Source organism: Nematolebias whitei, chromosome 12, assembly GCF_014905685.2.
Source record: "Nematolebias whitei isolate Nwh7 chromosome 12, NemWhi1, whole genome shotgun sequence".
NCBI classification, from domain to species: Eukaryota; Metazoa; Chordata; class Actinopteri; order Cyprinodontiformes; family Rivulidae; genus Nematolebias; species Nematolebias whitei.
Window position 1 is genome coordinate 32,353,943 of NC_056509.1, and position 17,248 is coordinate 32,371,190.

At 41.4% G+C, this 17,248-nt stretch overlaps 1 protein-coding gene across 1 annotated transcript; it reads left to right on the forward strand.

Annotated features, from left to right (window-relative positions):
* The first annotated feature begins 8,618 nt into the window (after positions 1–8,618).
* bmf2 (BCL2 modifying factor 2) lies at positions 8,619–15,569 on the forward strand. Its single transcript, XM_037685433.1, has 4 exons — positions 8,619–8,784; positions 11,263–11,502; positions 12,607–12,818; positions 15,251–15,569. The coding sequence occupies exons 2-4, from the start codon at positions 11,286–11,288 to the stop codon at positions 15,365–15,367; spliced, it is 546 nt and encodes a 181-aa protein (XP_037541361.1). The 5' UTR covers positions 8,619–8,784; positions 11,263–11,285; the 3' UTR covers positions 15,368–15,569.
* Positions 15,570–17,248: the final 1,679 nt, after the last annotated feature.

Genomic DNA, 17,248 nt, shown 5'->3' on the forward strand with positions numbered 1-17,248 from the left:
TTGCCCTGCCTCTTGCTTTCTGATGCAACATCGAACTGCCTCTCCCGGGCTACTAGGGGACCTTGTTATGGTTTTTTTTTTCTCCCTTCCTGTCCTCGCAGGAAACGAGAACCAATTGCTGTGCTGTTGCCATCGGAGCTGGGAGGTTTGTTTTCTCTCCCACTTTCATCCCTGGTACCTCCCCATCGACAGTTACCGTAGAAACAAGAGCAACTCCAACTCTATTTCCATCCGTGTCTCTTCCTTCAATGATTTATCGTTGTTTTCTTTTTTTAATCTACCACACAGCACCTGCCTACCAACACTTCAGTGGCCAATCAAGCATTTAGAAAAATTCTGGGACATCTCTTAAGAGGATCTGTATAAAAGTGACGATGAAGAAGTGCAGAAGCATGCCAGAGCGCAGCTTGCACACTGGAGCCTGAACTTTTGTCAAACAGGCCATTAATGCAAAGTAACAAGATTAGTTGTTTGGCAGAACAGCTTGAACCTACAACCCCCCCTCCAAAAAAACAAAAAGACTCAGACATATTTTTCACTCACATAATAAACCCCACCCCACCCTGCTGAACCCCACTGTTAAGGCAGGGAAGAAGCTCATCTCATCTGACACGGGTTTCTAAAAATCCCATTATTATCACTCGAGTGCTCACAGTTACAAAATAAAGAGTGTGTGCAGCAAACCACTGTGCACATACACATTTCACCCACACAGTCACATTTAGACTTTTATCATCAGAATAAATGCACATGAAATATTTACACACACAAATCAATTGACACTAAAGTTTTTGTTTTTACAATGTTGTAAGACAAATGCATCTCTCTTCATGGTGTACTTTAAAACTACTAGTCTTATTATATGGAAGAACCACTGTTTGAGAATTACAAACTCAGAAAACTGCTACACTGACATACAACATTATGAAAGATGTTTCAACAAGTTTGCCACCGGATTTAATTTTAATCTCCAGTGCCACTAACTTCACATTTGTGTTTTTACTTTTAACTTGTTAGCACACCATGAATTCAGTGGCCTTTGTGAATACAATGGTATACTTTTTCTTCTGTTTGCCCATCCTCCACCATGACCTTTCTGACCCCTTCTTTCAGCCTAACCACATAAAGGTCACCAAACATTCTTCACAAGAAGTCACCTTGGTCAGCTGTGGGCTCTTATAACATGGGCATACCGTTACATGGAAATACTAGCATAAGGTTTTATTTATTAATTTATTTATTTTATGCAAACTGTAGGTTAGCCTAACAGAATTATGGAAATCTAAAACAAAATGTGAAACATAAAAAAAATAAAATAAAATACACACAAATGTAAAACAAACAAACGGAAAAAAAAACAAAACTCAAGAGCACATCCAAAACAAGTTCCACACAATCTGATTTAGGTTGAACTTTCTGGACTGTGCAGTTTCCCTTCTGTGTTTCCAATTTTTACTTTTTATTTTATTGATTCTTTCTTAAATTTCATTCTTAAAAAAAATGCACAGAAAAGATTGAGTCGGTCTCTGGTTTGTTGCAAGTTCTAGTCCATGACAAACTTTTGCTGAATGCTTTAGGTTTAACTTGTCAAAAAATATATTTATGGGAAAAATGGAGAAGTGTAGAAATCAATAAAGCACTTTGTTTGAATCTCTTTAAAATTTTGATTTTTGTTTTTTACACTACATTACTGCATCAGATATTTTGTCCATTCCTTCTGTGTAACATATGTTGAACCATTGCTGATAACAGCCTGCAGTCAACTTGGTCTTCATTGTTCCAAAATACTTTTCTTTATGTAAAAACTTTGTAATGCAAAATTGATAGCAGTATAAAAGTTAATAAAATAGCACCTTATTCATGGGTGCTCTCCTGTATCGGTACAACTTCCTGTCAGACACAGGAAGTAGCGGTAAGCATTGGCTAACTATGGTAGCAGAGCACGGACTGCAGTTAATTTGAAAGTTATTTGCATTCAGTTTAGCAGATAAAACGCTGATTTTGTTTTGTTCACATTTATTTAACAACCATAAAGTTTACTAAAATAGTCTTGTTGAGTTCAGGTACCTGCTGTGTTCGCAGGTACACGAACAACCAGACCAAACTAAATCAGTGGCTACAACAAGTGTTTTCAACACAAACCCAGAACAAAAAAGTGTTCCTGTGAAAAGATGTATAGTTTACATCGTCTACCTACAGATAAGGAGTTAAGAAGAATGTAGCTGAAAAATCTGAACTTGAAGATACCACCCAAAACACTGTATGTGTGCTCATTTCAGTTTGTTGACGAATGGCTGACGGAGGAAAACCTGTATCCCACTTTGTGGCTGGACTAAAATAAACCACCGGAGAAGAGACGCCGGATCCTCAGAAGGATTGAAAACCGTAAATTCAAAAACGTTCAAGCCAAAAAACCGTATGACAAGAATATCAGGTATGATTTTAAGTGCATGAAGAGCACAGCATTATAGTATTTGTTCGTCTTCAGTTTTATGATTTTCTCTGCAGTTAACCCAATGTCTGCTTTAAGGCGAATAAAATTGTGTCCCACCTCTTTTAACAAAACGCGACTGACCTTATTACTGTGTAAATACTAATACGCCTCAGAGCTTTTCAGGTTGTTCACTGCTTCACCGTCAGAAGCAACCGAGTCAATAAAGTAGCAAAGTATGCTAGTATATGTAATCTGCGGCCACTTCTTCAGGTCGTCCTCCATCCCTCGTCTGCAGCGGTATGATTATATTGTCCTGTTTGAGCTCTGACAGGTGGTGTTCCTACATGTTTCAATTAAATCCACAACTGATTCAACCTTGAAACAGATTAGTCCCATTGAGCCACGAAGACTCATTTACAAGAGAGACCTGAAAAACTTGGAGAAACTACATTAGCTTGTACTGTTCGCACATAAACAAATGCTGGTTCTGGCGTGCGCTGAAAGTCGCACCCATAATTCATGCAAGGCTGCATGGGGCCTAGAAATAAAGTGGATAATCTACCAGGATTGGAGTTGTTTAAAGATTGAAGCAATCTGCTTTAGAATGGACTCCACTCAGACTAGTTAGAAAACTACCTGTTTAAAACTCCCATGAGCCACTGCGTCAGAAGGAAGACAATGACTTGTAGCATTGTTTATAATTTGTTTGCTTGTTTTAGCATGTAGGAATCATTAGGGTGTTGTAGAGTGTCATTTAGTCTCAATATTCGTGTTCTGAGAATGTTGCTTTAATGAGGCCAATTAATGTGATAGTTTCTTGTGGCAATGAGTGATTCTCTCTAAACTCCACATTTGAGAAAATCAAAAAGCAGTCTTTATCTGCTACTAGCATGTATTTGTGGAGAGTAAGTCTTTATATGTGACTGGTAACGTGTCACAGATGGGTCTTTTGTTCATATCTAACAGACAGAACTGCTGAAATTCATAATCAGGTGTTGAATCGTCTGCAAGACCCAACAAGACCAACTGACTTTGATTTACTACTATGAGAGTTCAGCCTTCTGCAGCCACAGAGTTCCAAGATGGCGTCTAACGAGCACACCTGCAACCCAATCCCCTGAGTACTTAAGACAGCAGAGGAGCTCTACTCTCCACTGGAGCATTTTGACGCCTACTGGTACTTGTGCTTCTGGCCTTTTTTGTGTGTTAAGCAACAGTGGTAAACTTACCTTGTCTTCTCCGTGGTTCAGTCTCCATGTCCAAGGCCCTTCGGATCCTGACCTCCTTGACAAAGCTTGGTTTCCTTGTGGACTGCCTCAGTTGTCTCCTTGCCCTCCTACCACTTGCTTGCCGTATCTGCATCCTCATATCCCTTTGAGCTGGAACTTCAGGCCACCTTCTCCATGCAAGGAAAGAAAGCTCATAAAATCATCTACCTGTGAGAAGAACCTACCTGACCTCTTTCCTTGCTCCCCAGGGTTCCAGAGTTCACCATGTACATTGCATACTGGTATATATCTCACTGTTAACCTTTTTACATCTTGGAGTCCTGTCTCACTTCAGCTCATATTATCTGGGTTTCCAGCGATCATTACAACTACTCCCAAATAAATGACCTAAGACAGTTTGAGTTGTATTATTTATGAAACTATCTAATGACACAACCAGTCCCAGAAGTGTTAATGCGACAATAATCCACATCTATACACTCAGTACAAGGACACCTGCAAAATTCAAGATGTTCTGGAAGTTGCCCAGGTGTCATCACGCCACCGCTCTGCCTGACAAATGATTTGTTTACCACCTGAGCTGCTGCAGCTCAGTAATCATTAAGAGTTCATTTACCGCAACTTACCCTCGCAGCTGGAAGCTTGAAGACACACTGAAAGGCACAATGCAACAATTAATTTCCACACAGCTCCTTCCAAAACATACCCGGTGTTCCTTATGGATAGGGCTGAATTTAATTCATCACATTAAAGTGGTGTCGGAATACACATAATGGTGAGGGAAATATTTCCCCAGGTAGTTCTGGGCTTCAAATGTGTTACCTTTGGATGAACCCAGGGAGAGCTGAATTCATTTGCTGAGCCCCTGCTGTACCTGTGGCTAAAATCAAGAGGTGTTGACAGAAAAGGGGGGTGATGGGGGGGAGGGGAGGACAGAGCTACCCAACAAACATGTAAAAACTTGACATCTCTGTCACGTAGTTTCACAATCGAACTGTGTGAAAAACAGGCTGCTAAAACAGGGATTTATATGGATAATTAAATGCCACGGTGATTGAAACTATAAAATTGGGATGTGAAAGTGCATATCATACCAGTAGAAACGACGACGGAGTTGTTTGTATGTGGAGATGATTGAAGGTGGAAGACAAAGCGTCAGGTTGTCAGGTACCATTAAGAGGGAAAAAAGCTACCGCGCAAATTGTATCATTATGCAGCGAACTTTGAAAAATTTCATCATGCGGGGGTCTTATCACCTCCGCTGGCAGCACACAGTCAGAAATAACTCACCGAGGAGAAATTTTGACTGCCTCGCCAGGAAAAATTACTCCGACGAAAATGGGCTGGGACATGCTGTCTGCCACGACGCCTGACACATTAGAGGCACAGGAAGTTTCAGCTTAGATGACAAGTTGTGAGTTCAGAGCACATACAAAGACTGTTTTTTTCCTCTTCAAAGGGGTTGGAGCGATGAAGTTGTGAAAGTAAAAAGAACAAAAAAACAAAAAAAAAACAGCAAATGACTTCAAAACAGTGAATGAGATTGCACAATGCGTTTGTGTTTTTCAGTCTCTTGCACCGATTGTGCATCATGTCATGTTTTCTGACAAAAGGCAACAATATATATTAATTTGCAATACAAACAGTGTTTAACAAGAATAAATGTACAAGACCCAGATGATGGAAGACTCCAGTTTACACTGGAGTATCTGTGTGAGAGGAGCACGTTTGTTTGGAAGCAGTAACAAGTTATGGATAAAAGAGACACTGACATGGGAGAAAAGGGATTAAAGTGGCAATTCAATAACATATATTTCCTTTTTTTATGCAAGCAACAGTTTATTTGTTAAACTATCAGTAACAAACAGAACTTTAAGTTATTGTTTATTTATGGTATAGTTTACATTAAGTACTTTTATTTCACATATTTAGTACATATTTTACTGACACCTACATAATATTGCAACTTTATGGCAAGCTGACATATGTGAATAGTACACTGCTGTTTAAATTAATTTAACCCGCCTGCTGCCCTGGGGTCAAAATGACTCACGAGGCCTCAGAGAACTGTATAGCTATGCTATTCTAAAACTTGCTAAAATTGTTCAAAACCAAAACGCTTTTTCATATTTATTATAGAAACAAGTTTTTCTTATTTATGAAAAAAATGACTGGTTAAAAGTTACATTTTTTCTTCTATTTTAACTTGATGCTCCAGCAGCTTTTGTATACAGACGAAAATGAACCACTTATACCCAGTCATTGCACATCTCGTGGTGTCCCTAAGCAACACATCCTATCCCCAATTGCTCCCCGGGTGCTTTCAATAGCTGCCCACTGCTCCACATAGGGGTGGATGGGTTAAATGCAGAGGGCCAGTTTCGCCATTGTATGGGAACATACAATGATGACAACACATAACACATTATTATTATAAAGCAGATGTTAGCAGTCATCCACTTATTATAGCAAGACATTATAGAATAAAATATAAAAGACATGATTTCATACTCACCATAAATGAAAAACTTACCAAATCTTTCATTTCAAGATGGTGACCTGTTTCTTTATTAGACAGCATTATTGTATGGTCGCTTGTCCTGAGCCTGGTTCTGCTGGATGTTTCTTCCTCATAAGGGAGTTTTTCCTTTCCACTGTTGCCTCTGTGCTTGCTTAGGATGGGAGACTGTGATGAACTGAAAACTCAATGCAATCTGCTGGCTCCTTAGATAAATAACATTATTAACTGACTTTATATGTATGTGAATGTTTCTGTTCAGTGCCCTGAGACAACTTCTCTTGTGATTTGGTGTTGTATAAACAAAATGAATTGAATTTTAATATTTCCGCAGAATGCAATGTAAATCTACATTGACAGGACGAAAGCAGCAGAGAACTGTTGAGGGTACAGTAACTCACTGTACACTGCTTCAGTGGGAAACAACTGTTGATAAAACAGTAATTTTACCGTGAAAACAGCAACAGTCATTTAGTGTGATTGACATTAAAGTTAACCAGATTGTAAAACCAGTTGAAAGGCAGTTTTTCAAAATGCCTGAATGTTTATCCAACTCACACATTACGGAAGGAAAAAAAAAGAATAAAAGAAGAGACTAAAACATTAACCCCACCCCCCACCCACAAAAATATAACTTTAGGGAGTCAGAGACACATTGCAAAAACAACCTCTTGATTCTTCCCAGTTCTGGGTGGGGTCTCTCACTGTGGAGTAGATGGCAAAGGGGGGGCTGTGGGGGTTGGGTGCTGTAGAGCAGCAGCTCAAACAAGGCTGAACATGAATGAGGCTGTGTGTGTGTGTGTGTGGGGGGGGGGGGATGTTTGCCAGCAAACTGTGCATGGGAATTTGGCGAAAAGTTGAGAGAATCACACAAGTTCACATGTTACCAGCAGCAGAGCAAAGGAGTGGGACAGTGTGAAAACATCACATCCTGCCCGGGCTGCCCTGCACTAAAAGGTAACAGCATCTGCTCTTACACAGACCCGTCTCTTGGGGACAACCTGACTCACACCATGGATCAGATAGTCTCACTTTGCTTTGCTGTTCTGCACTCAGTGACCTCCTCCCCCACTTTTTTTTTTTTTTTTACAGATCTGGCTTGATTTCACTGCACTTTTTCTTTCCTTCCTCCTTTGAGTGATGCCATGCGTACGTGAACCCCCAGCCTGCGATGAGGGTCAACAGAGAAGGTTGATGCTTACGCCACTGTCACAAAGCATCCATCAGAGGGGGACACTACGAGTCCCCTCGGGGACTGAACTGAAAATGGGCTCTGTAGTGATGGATGCATTTAAGGACGTTTGGATCCTGTTATGTATTTTGTTACACTGCATCCTGCTTTTATACTTTACTTGCAAAACTATTTTAGAAAAAATGCTCATCGTGCATGGTTGTTTGAAAAGTGCTGGATGATGTTATCCACATTCAAACCAACATGTTTTCTACGCACATAAAGGCCTCAGGGAGGCAAACCGGCTACCTTCTTCCTGAGAGGCGACAGCTCTAACCACTGCACCACCATGCCACCAACATAAAAACTAGTGTGAAGAAACGCTATTTACAATTACACCTTAGATTGGTTCTGTTTTTTTCTTGTACAAGTCCACCTCTATTGCTCTTTTAAACAGATAAAATTTCTGGGCAGTATTCTTACAATATTGGATCTAGATACAGACAGTAAATTTATGAATTAAGATGCTCAAAAACAGGTCTAACCGCATGGCGCAAATAAAGAAAATGGTGCATTTTCAGTTACATTTGCCTATCCTTTAAGCGCCCCATGTCTGATAACTACCTTTGTGAATATTTGTTGCCGTGTCAGTTCACAACACATCATCATATCCGTACCAACAACTGGGTGGGTGCAGCCTCTCTGTGTGAGCAGTGGCTCCCAATCAGCTGTGCTGAGGGCATGTAGTCACATGTCTTTTGTGGATTTGTGTTTTTTCCCCTTCCACGTGTCAAGATAGACGAAACAGAATGCGGAAGACAACAAAGCTTCTGATTGGCTGACAGCGTGTCACCAGGGCAAAGAGGGAGGTTCTCTTAAAGAGACATCCTTATTTTTTTCACTTCCATCTAAACAACAATAAAATATGGGCTCTAAAAATTACCAAAAGGTTGTTTTAAATTAGTAATATATATTATTATATTCTAGTTTAAACTATAGGTTGATTCAGGCATATAAAATCACAAAAAAACAAAATTATAGTTATTTTTTGCCCTTTTTACTCAAGAAACCATTCGAACGTTTCTCCCATTAGCAACATGTATTGAAAATCCTTATTGCAAATAATAAAATAAAAAAATAATACAGCATTAATGTGTCAGCGCGTTGTCAAATGCGTTGTATTTGCATAACAGTGAGGCTGACTGTTTCTTTCACGCCGCTGACAGGAGGCGGATACAAACCATAAGGGCGGATCATTTTGACAGAAGAAGGAGAAAAAAAAACACACAACCCTCCTGCGGCTGCCAGCATATCTACGCTGGATGTAATGCTGAGAGGAACGAAAGTCTCGCCGCTACGGTTCATTAATAAACAAGCCAACACCAGGTTGTCAAGATACCACCGATTACGACGGAAAACGCTTTTTCTGGCGGTGAGTCTTACAACTGTCCTTTTTTGTTTTCCGTCCCTCGCGCACACTGCGGTTGGTTCGCGTCGCGTGCTCAGAGTTGATAAACAAAGCGTACCGGGCGGCCGGCTGGGCATGCCCGGGCAGAGACGTGTCAAGCGGTTGACATGCAGAGAGAAGGCACATTTCTTGTTTCTAGTTTTGTTTCTCGCCTCGTCGCGAGTTAAAGCTCAAGTTTTACTGAACCGTGACAAAGTAACGGGTGAGTTTCATCCCGGGTTATCGAAAAGACCGTCGTCTGTTCGTAACTTTATGCTACTACACAGTCATTAACAGGCAGGCAGTTTATTCTCACCGCTGAAGAATGACCTCTCCTGGGTGTAATTTTCACTCTTTCGAACCAGAGTTTATTTTTACTTAGGAAGGCTTGTCCCACTTTTAAGGAAAATTAAGAAAAGGGCAGACAACACTATCAAATTATGTCCTAATTAGCTTGTTTCTTGAGTTGTTGACACCGGTTTTATATAGAGAGGCTCAATTTATCTCTATTTGTCGTTGTGGTTTGTTGCCAGTCATGGTTCCTTCATGAGAACAAAGTGTCCCAGCTGGGTTTGTTGTGGATGCTGCTTTGGCAGTGATGCGGTCCTCCGCGCCGAACTGTCCGGGAGCCGGTGCTGCTGATCGGGATACAGATACAACATGCCCCCGGTGGTCCTCCGCAGACCCTAATTTTGACAACTAAACAATGTTTGTATGTCCACACCTTAAACAGTTCTGCTGTTACACCTCATCAGCCCTTGTTGACTTGGCAAAAACTCCATTATAGAAATGCTAAACATTGCTAGCTCTTTTCTTTCCCCAGTAATAGGATAAGTAGTGTTTATTAGTTTTGTGTAGTGTGTCATATGCAGGTTTTATATCCTGCTACTAATATCCACAGGGCATGCATTTAGTTCCAGGAGAGCATTATGTGATCTGCAGCTGAGGCCAGCTTTATGGATGGAAACCTGTGGACAGATGGTGCAGCAGAGGGTCACTTTCTGCTGGGGCTCTGATGCCTCCACTGTGGTGGCTGCCAGCTCTCCCTCTAGCCCCAGGCAGTGTGTGTGTGTCTTTCTGTGTTGTCTCTCCCTGCTTGTTTGTTTTTATGTCTGACACCATGGCAATAGTGCCAGTACTCCAATGACTGCCAGTGGAAATTCAAGACAGGGCTTGCATTGTCACTGACACGCAACATTTGATATTGTTTAAACTTGCTGCACAGTTGCAGAGACGCCGCTTCAGCTGCCTGCACAGCATTTTTTATTCACTACTTACCCAGAGGAGAGGTAGACACAATATCAAATTGACTTCAGTGTAAAAAAAAAAAAGTGTAATTAGCTAGCCTGCCTTGTGAAACGATTTGACAACTGTGAGCCAAAGTGTGCATAATATTGTTGCTAATAGACAGACAGCCAAAGATCTGTTTGAACTCCATAACAGTTTTCAAAGTCTTAGTATCTTTTAATCATCATGCAAATCAACACTTTACAAAGGGACACGTGGCAGTGGCCACCTCACTCTGCAAACACAATACTGGCATATCCAGTTTTGCCTTTTGCATTAGTCATCTGCGCCGGTTTTGTCTCCACTTAAACGACACAAAGGAATTACTAGCACCCTATGACAGAATGATGTAGTTCAGATTTGGGCAAACGGCCAACAGAGAAGAGAGAGTAAACGTTTGTGTTCAACAGGCACAGTTGAGGATGGAGTGAAACTCGTTATCTCCCTCATGAAACGGCTGCTGCACGCACTCATTGGCGATCTAGTCAAGCTATTTGTTTCACTCGTCCACTGCCTGAGGCTTTACGTGTGCAGGTTTGTAGATTGGACACACATCCTTTCTGTGGCTGTGAGGTTGAGAGAGAAGGAACAACAATTGGACATCTAAGTGTAGAGCAGTGGCCATTGTACGAAGGAAACATAATCTCTTGACTGCACACTGCTGTGTCCTGAGTGGCACACTTTACAGATTAGGGTAGTTCTGAAGGTGGAATGGCTCTCCAGTGAATGTTTTGGCTCTTGGTTACAGTTTGGCACATTATCAGGAACAGCTTGTGAAAATATGCTGAAGGAGGGCAGCAGATCTGGTATAGCTGCCCTGTGACCCCCCACTACACAGGGTGTTTCCATCTAATTGTATCCTGTTTCCGTGCTTCTTTTCATCAACTGCTACATACAATATGAGCCTCTTACTGTGCTTTATAATGACTAATGATTTATTCTCACCCAGTGCAGATAGAATGAGATCATTTAATCGGCCAGAGGGCAAAGTTTTTACTGATAACAGGATAATATTTGGCATTATTTTGTTTGTTCTAAACAAAAAAACTTCCCCAATGACCAGCAAATCAAAGATCATGCACAGTGAGAGTATGACAGTACTCGTTATATTCTCACCCTGAATATGTGTGGACTCCTTCTAAAGTTTCCATGCTTTGTCACTCTTTTCTCCTCCAGGGGATTTACCGCTGAGGCATCGGATGGATGATGAGGAGGAAGACATGTCACAGCCCATCCCGCATCTCTGGCAAATGCCCTTCAGGGACGTTAAATACGAAGACCGAGCGACACAGATCACAACCGGACAGGCCCTCGCCGCCGTCACGTCCGCCGTGGCCACGCCGCAGGGCCACAACAACAACAGCATTAACACGTTGCCCTGCGGCATTCACCGGCAGCCGCACTTACCTTTCAACGGTAAGGAAGGGGGAAATATTGTGGGCTATCTGAAGCAATGTGGACTTTTGAAATTACAAACTCAGTCTGTTAGTCATTCACTCTTTCCATTAGGTTTCTCTCATTCATCAAGCTCTCTTTACTAGTCAGGCTGATTAAAACAAGTGATTTAATTTCAAGATTTGAGAAAGACCAAAAGACTTGCGCTTCTTTGATCTGGAGTTTGAACAATCAGCCTTGCACATAATTTTTCTACACAGCTGTATGATCCCTCTGTAGTCTAACTACGTTTCATGATTTACTATTTCACATTTCACAGGTGATGTTTTTGATCATAAAAGAAAAACTGAAAACAACACTTCTATAGACACTTGAAGGCGCATACTAACACTAATGTGTTTATCAGTTTTAATCTAATAGTGCGTTCCCATATCTAATGAAATCATTGTGACATCACTGTAATTGAATTGGGCCAATATTGTAGCAGATTGTTGTGTGGCGTGTTGACTCAGCATCGGTGGATGAGAGCCACCTGTTGTTCTGGATTTAAAATCATCAACACATAAACACCTCAGACTGGTATGACCTTGTCGTTCGTTGCAGTCTAACCAGTAATGGATGTTATTCACTTGGCTTGGTGCCAGCCCTCCTTTCCAAACAACGTCCCCACAATCCTTTGTGAGGCATTTTGCACACATATTGACAACAACAAAAAAAACATACCGGTAGTTTTCTCTCTTCGTGGCATGGCAGCTCATACCAGTGATGGATAAACTCAGTGACACAGCCCATTAAAAGCCTGCAGTTCACGTTTTGTGTTGTGGGTTTCTTAAGGTGTTTAGTTATCATCCTGACATCACTCTTGTTTTCTTGCCAAGCCATCATTTGTCTTTTAAAACTATGCAAACGAGGATTCAATTGTATATTTTAGCCCATAAATAGTAAACAAAATACTCTACCTTAAATAGTCCAACTTCAAAAAGTATATATTTTTTAGCTTTTTACTAAAGTAAAAATACATATCACTGAAATTTTACTGATAAGCCCCTTGATAGCAACTCCTTTGCATGTTAGATACCTCTACAAAAGTTCTAAGTTTTAAGAAGTTTATTGCTTTTCTTTAAGGCAACGCTGGATTGCATTTCCTTGCTCCGTTTGAGCCCATGGAGAACTGGGGGGAGAGGCAGCTCGAGAACGAGGAGGAAGAGGATAGAGGGGAGGGTAACGATAGGATGGCGGAGAGGCCCGAGGAGCAGCCGGGGATGAGTGTCGAGGTGCAAATTGGCCGTAAACTTCGAGAGATCGGAGACAAGTTCAACCAGGATCACGTTGAACTGGTAAGCCTCACTCCTGAGCAGATGGACCTCCTACACTCCCTTTACCTAAAACCCAACTTTAGAGTTAGCCCACACATTTAAGCACAAATTGTAAAAAGACCAAAGAAGTATCTTTATCTAAATGTCACATTTTGAGTATATTAGTTTGAAGTTTCTGAATGTTAGCAGCAAGAAACTATTTTAATTAAAAACTTGTTTTTTTTTCCCGATCTGGTTAATTATATCTGACAGCTTCACATAAATCAAAGCTTCTGCCAATTTGTTGTTCAGGCTTTAAAGGTGACCAAATGTTTTAGCAGCTTACATGAACACAACGTACATTTCGTTAAAATAACCCCAACACTCTTTGCCAAACTGAAGAAAAAAAAAACTTGAACTAAATTTTCACAGGGATACAACTTTGTTACTTAATTAAAGGTGCAGAAACAAAATATTTAAACAGCAAAATTTATATATTTTTTTACTCTAATGTAGTGATAAAGTATGCTAAGAGAAAATGGGATAAATATTCTTGCTTTCTTACGACGTTAGCCTTTTTGCTTAAGCTTTATAACTTAAAAAAAGGAAGGAAAAAAACTTTGTCACATGTGTCATTTAGCCAAAAATAGACTGTTTTGTACACCAAACAGACCAGCTGAAAAAGAGTTGTGATGACTTGGATGCAGATTTGAACCAGGCACATTTACTGCACAACAGGGTTGCAGTGGTTTATGATAAAACAGTAACAGAGATGTTATTGTTCTTCTTGAGCCAGTCGCGTGTCGACGAACATTGTTATTAAGTAATGTTTCTTAACCGCTGCTGGAACTGCTCCAAAAACAAGGTGTGGCTTTCCAGAGCACTTAAACGTGTAGTTAACAGAAGAGTGAGCTGGCAAAGAACAAAAAGAAGGGCGTACAAATAATGAGCGAAAAGTAGCAGGAGCGATAAGAAGAGTGATGGTTTCAGAATGACGCTGCAAACCCTGAGGAAGGACAGGTGAGATCGATACGACCGCCGCAAACATCTGCGCTTCTGTGTCTGGGTAGACTTTGCCGGCGGTTTATACGCTCGTCTAAAAATAGAGTCTGACTCACGCACTTATAGACGCAGCCAGCAACACGACGGCCCACAATACCTCAGTGTTCCCGATGCCTCAGCGTGTGTGTAGCTGTGTGTGTGTGTTTTGGTTTCGCGTGTGTGACTCTGTAACAGAGATAAGAGACAGTGTTTTTATTTGTCTGCCGCCTGGGCTGGGATTGGTTTCTACCTTTTTTGTACGAATATTCCAAGGGGAGAATAAACACAAACTATTATTTTATTCTGTCCAATTGCTTCTCTGCATGGTCTCTGCTGCTATTGTTAGACTTCTTCATCTGCCTCTCCAAGCACCATTTACCAGTGTGAGCTAATGTGTGGGCTTTCTGTCTTTGTGGAGCAGACTTTTAGTTGTGGTTTGACGCATTTCAGACTGACCAACAAGCCCACCCTGACGCTGGAGTAAAGGGGCAAGCCTGCCTAATGTCACTTATCTTAATTGTTTGGTGTGTAATAACAGAAAAAAACTGCACCCTGTTCTCCACTACATACACAAACGAGTGCAGAAAGATGAGCTTCTCGTGAAACACTAGGGTACTGTTTAAATAAGCGTAGCAGGGTAGAATTAAGGCACTTAAGGACAATTAGGGTTACATTTAGCGGTGCTGCTTCAGTTCAGCTCAGTCTACTAGTTGTGCATTAAATAGCCTGTGGCGGGGCCTGATTGCTAGGCTGGTAGAGACCTTGATAAAGTGAGCAGGAAAAAAAGATCGTATGTAACTAGAATGCTTATGCAACAAGCTGCAACGTCTAAGGGTGGCTGCTTCAGGCCCGCAGTGGGGGATGAAGGCAGACAGGAGATTCCAGGATGCAGCAGAAAATCTCTGTTTGTTGAGTCTGCTTGATGAGGGTTCATCACCAGGATGGAGACTTGACCGAGGTGGGAGAGTTCTTAAGAGGCTGCAGTTTCAGTTTAGCTTTGTTTTGATACTAATTCGGCTGACTTCTCTGTTACACAAGCCGAGCAGCAGTCACACGTTTGCGTAAAGGTCAAGGGACAGTCCAAGCTGTAAAATAAAAGCTTATCTGATCAAGAAATATTTTCGGGATGAAACGTGACTCGCTCACAAAGAAGGTCCTTTTGGTTTTCTCTTTACAAATGACAGTCCTAAAGGCAAACGGGTGCACTTTTCGTGTGCGTGTCGAAGACGTGTTGTCGAGACGCTCGCTCATGTTGTGGAAACATCCAGTCCGTGTGGTCATATGGCTTTACCTCACAGGGTTTATCACAGTTCACAAGGCACAAAAACCTGAGACGTCAGAGCATGTACAGTGACCTCGCTGTCACACTTAGAGACGGTCAGAAAAATATGGATGCTGATCATTTAAGTGTCTTTGCTTCTGTTCTCTTGCAGTTCATGAGGCGCCAGAGACAAAACCTGCCTGCGTGGATGCGCCTTACGATGGCCCTTTTTGGCTTTTTGTTTCCAAGACAGGCTTTCATCCCCCGCCTGAGAGGAGAGCAGAGGTGAAGGGACTTCCTGCTGGCCTTCACCCTGACCGCTTTTGTTCTCCGAAGGGAACTGAGGGAACGGACTTTAAGAGATGGCACTGTATGATGGAACACGGGTTTGGATTTTTTTTTTTTTACTCTAATTAAATATGAAGATGAAGAGGACCTTCTCTCCGCTGGACGGAGACTCGTTGCTGAGGTGTTTTTTTTTCCCCTCTCCAAGAAGAAGCCATTTAGTTTGAAGAGATATTTTCAAAATATTTGTAAGATGACCTATTTCGTACAACTGCTCTTTTTATTTGGTGTGTCAAGTCCTGAAGGACCTCCATCAGTCCAGGGAATGCCTTACTCTCCTGCTGAAGAGAGAGAAATAGTTTGACTAGGCCCCTTTAGGAGACAGACTGTGGACATGAACATTTCTGTGCTGAAGTTACCGATGTGAAACCTTGAAGGCTCAAGGCACATTTCTGATTTATCCTCCAAGAAAACACAAACATTAAGCCCTGTATTCACCTTCACTGTTCCACACTGAAAATGGCTGTAACAAGCTGCTGTTACACGCTCGGTCTGTTTTAAGGTTTTATCAGCTTCCACGGTAGACACGGGGGCGTAACGTCAACCTGCTCTGTTCCTGATGTCGCCGCCCTGTTAGCGGCGACGTCAACCCACTGTGTCGATTCACACACTGTTCTCAATAAGCATGTATACTTGAAAAACGTGTGCCGAGGAGACGATTTTGAAGATGCGGCGCAGTTTCCGATCTCGGTTTTGTCGTCGGGCGTTGCGCGCCGTTCTTTCATTCTGGATCGACTCTGAAACCAAACAAGCACAAGCACAGAGGAAGAGCGCTCACTTTTTGTGGGGTTACAATCAGGGAACTAGAAACAATCATCTAAACAGATAAAAAGCTTTGGGTGAATATGTCATTTTCCCAAAAAACAAACCAATGCTAATAATCAGGATTTATTAATCTAGATGGATTGACAATCGCAAATTTGCTGCATCGTGGGTTGCCTGCGAAAGAGATGACATTCATCAGCGTTTCAGTGGGAGGACTAACACGCGTCGAGGATGGGGTGTATTTGCAGTTACACAAAGCCTCACGTTCTCAAAGAAATCTCATTTTACAAAGCTCTTTTTTAACTGAAGCCGTTTGGGTTAATGTTTTTGTTTTTTCCTCACGTATCTGAAAACACCGTTGGTACCTTCACCTTCTGTACAGTTTAACAAACATCCCTGGGAAAAGACCTTTATACAGCTTTTTGCAACATCTCACACCAACATGCTATTTGTCGATGTAAACTCTTTAAGGACGTACAGATAAGACATAGATTTTGTTTTCAGTTGTAAACTGATAAACTTTTGAAGACACTGATTGTTTTTTTTTTTTGTTGTTGTTGTTGTTTTCTTCAGGGAGTAGTTATCAGTTGTTTTAAGAATCCAGCACTCGGAGCGGTAAAACAAACTTTAAAATAAGTTTTTAATTGACGCTGTTGAGCACAGCTGAGTGTTTTTCCTCAACAAATCCATAGAAGCGTGTTGCAAACTGTCCGTTTTTTTTTAATCTCTCTAGAAAAGTATAGCTAAATTAAAAGTTTGTTTCCTGCAAACGTTGAACGCTGAGCCAGTTCAGATAGATGTGACGCACGCCGTTTTCTTCCACGAGCATCGTGTTTAACTACTCCCTACTCTTACTGAAGAAAAGCTCTTTTTAAAAATAATTTATTATAATTTATTTTGTGTAGAATTGCCCAGTGCTACTGTATAGATGCTATCTGAGTTCGTACAGTCCCTTTCTTCTCGTTGTTGGGGTGCGTTCAGTTTAAAGCCTGAGTGTGGGGAGGTTGGATGAAAGCCACGTGCCTCGTGCTTTGTTCTCACGCTGTGAGTTTTTATACAA